This window comes from Myotis brandtii, unplaced genomic scaffold (genome assembly GCF_000412655.1).
Source record: "Myotis brandtii unplaced genomic scaffold, ASM41265v1 C41788109, whole genome shotgun sequence".
In the NCBI taxonomy this organism is placed as follows: Eukaryota; Metazoa; Chordata; class Mammalia; order Chiroptera; family Vespertilionidae; genus Myotis; species Myotis brandtii.
The window spans coordinates 1-839 of record NW_005309583.1 but is presented as its reverse complement, the minus strand read 5'-3'; the positions used below and the strand labels follow the sequence as shown (position 1 = coordinate 839).

The 839-nt window shown below is 54.2% G+C and overlaps 1 protein-coding gene across 1 annotated transcript; it reads left to right on the top strand.

Moving 5' to 3' along the window:
* The first annotated feature begins 36 nt into the window (after positions 1–36).
* LOC106725877 (interleukin-27 receptor subunit alpha-like) lies at positions 37–735 on the top strand. Its single transcript, XM_014538623.1, has 2 exons — positions 37–431; positions 516–735. Exons 1-2 carry the CDS (start codon positions 236–238, stop codon positions 683–685), a joined length of 366 nt encoding a protein of 121 aa, XP_014394109.1. The 5' UTR covers positions 37–235; the 3' UTR covers positions 686–735.
* Positions 736–839: the final 104 nt, after the last annotated feature.

Here is an 839-nt window from a genome sequence, read left to right as displayed (position 1 = left end):
ATGTTCACATAACATGTATTATGCACCCAAATGGTGTCCTAAACGCATTCCACTTATTATCACATCGGTTCCCCTCCTCTATCCAGCCCTTTCAGCAGGTGCCCTCATTTTGTAGATAAGGAAACTGAGGCAGGGAGAAGTTAAGTTGCTTGTCAAGGTCACACAACTCCAAAATAGGAGAGCTGGGATTTGAACCCAAACAGAGCAGTTGTTGGTATGGCTTGGGCCCAGCCCTATGTACACCTCCCCCTACTCCCCCATCTCTTCTCACAGTCATTCCAACAGAACCTGGACTGTGGCAGTGCCTACTGGGCAGAGCTGGGTGACCATCCCCCGGGAACAGTTCACCACATCTGATGAACTCCTTGTCTGGGCAGCCGTGGCGGGCCAGCCTCCCTGGCCCCCAGTCTTCGTGAACCTGGAGACACAAAGTAACAGGCAGGAGGGCGGGTTGCTGTCTAAGGGGTGGGTGGTCCTGAAGCCCAACTCAGTGCACCCTGTCTTCCCCTCCTCAGTGAAGCCAGAAGCCCCGCAACTGGGCCCTGATGTGGACTTTTCAGAGGATGATCCCCTGGAGGCCACTGTCCAATGGTCCCCACCTGCATGGCCACCCCATAAGGTACTGGTCTGCCAGTTCCACTACCGAAGATGCCAGCAGACGGCCTGGACCCTGGTGAGTGTCTAAGTGCTTTCCCCCAACCCTATTCAGGGCGTTAGCCCCAAATCAGAGACCAAGCCCAGAGTGCATTTCTCACCTGCTCCTGAGTCTGTCTGCATCCCACACAAAAGACCTGTACATGTATTTTCTTCAACTAAAAAAATTACGCGTCCCCCCCCCC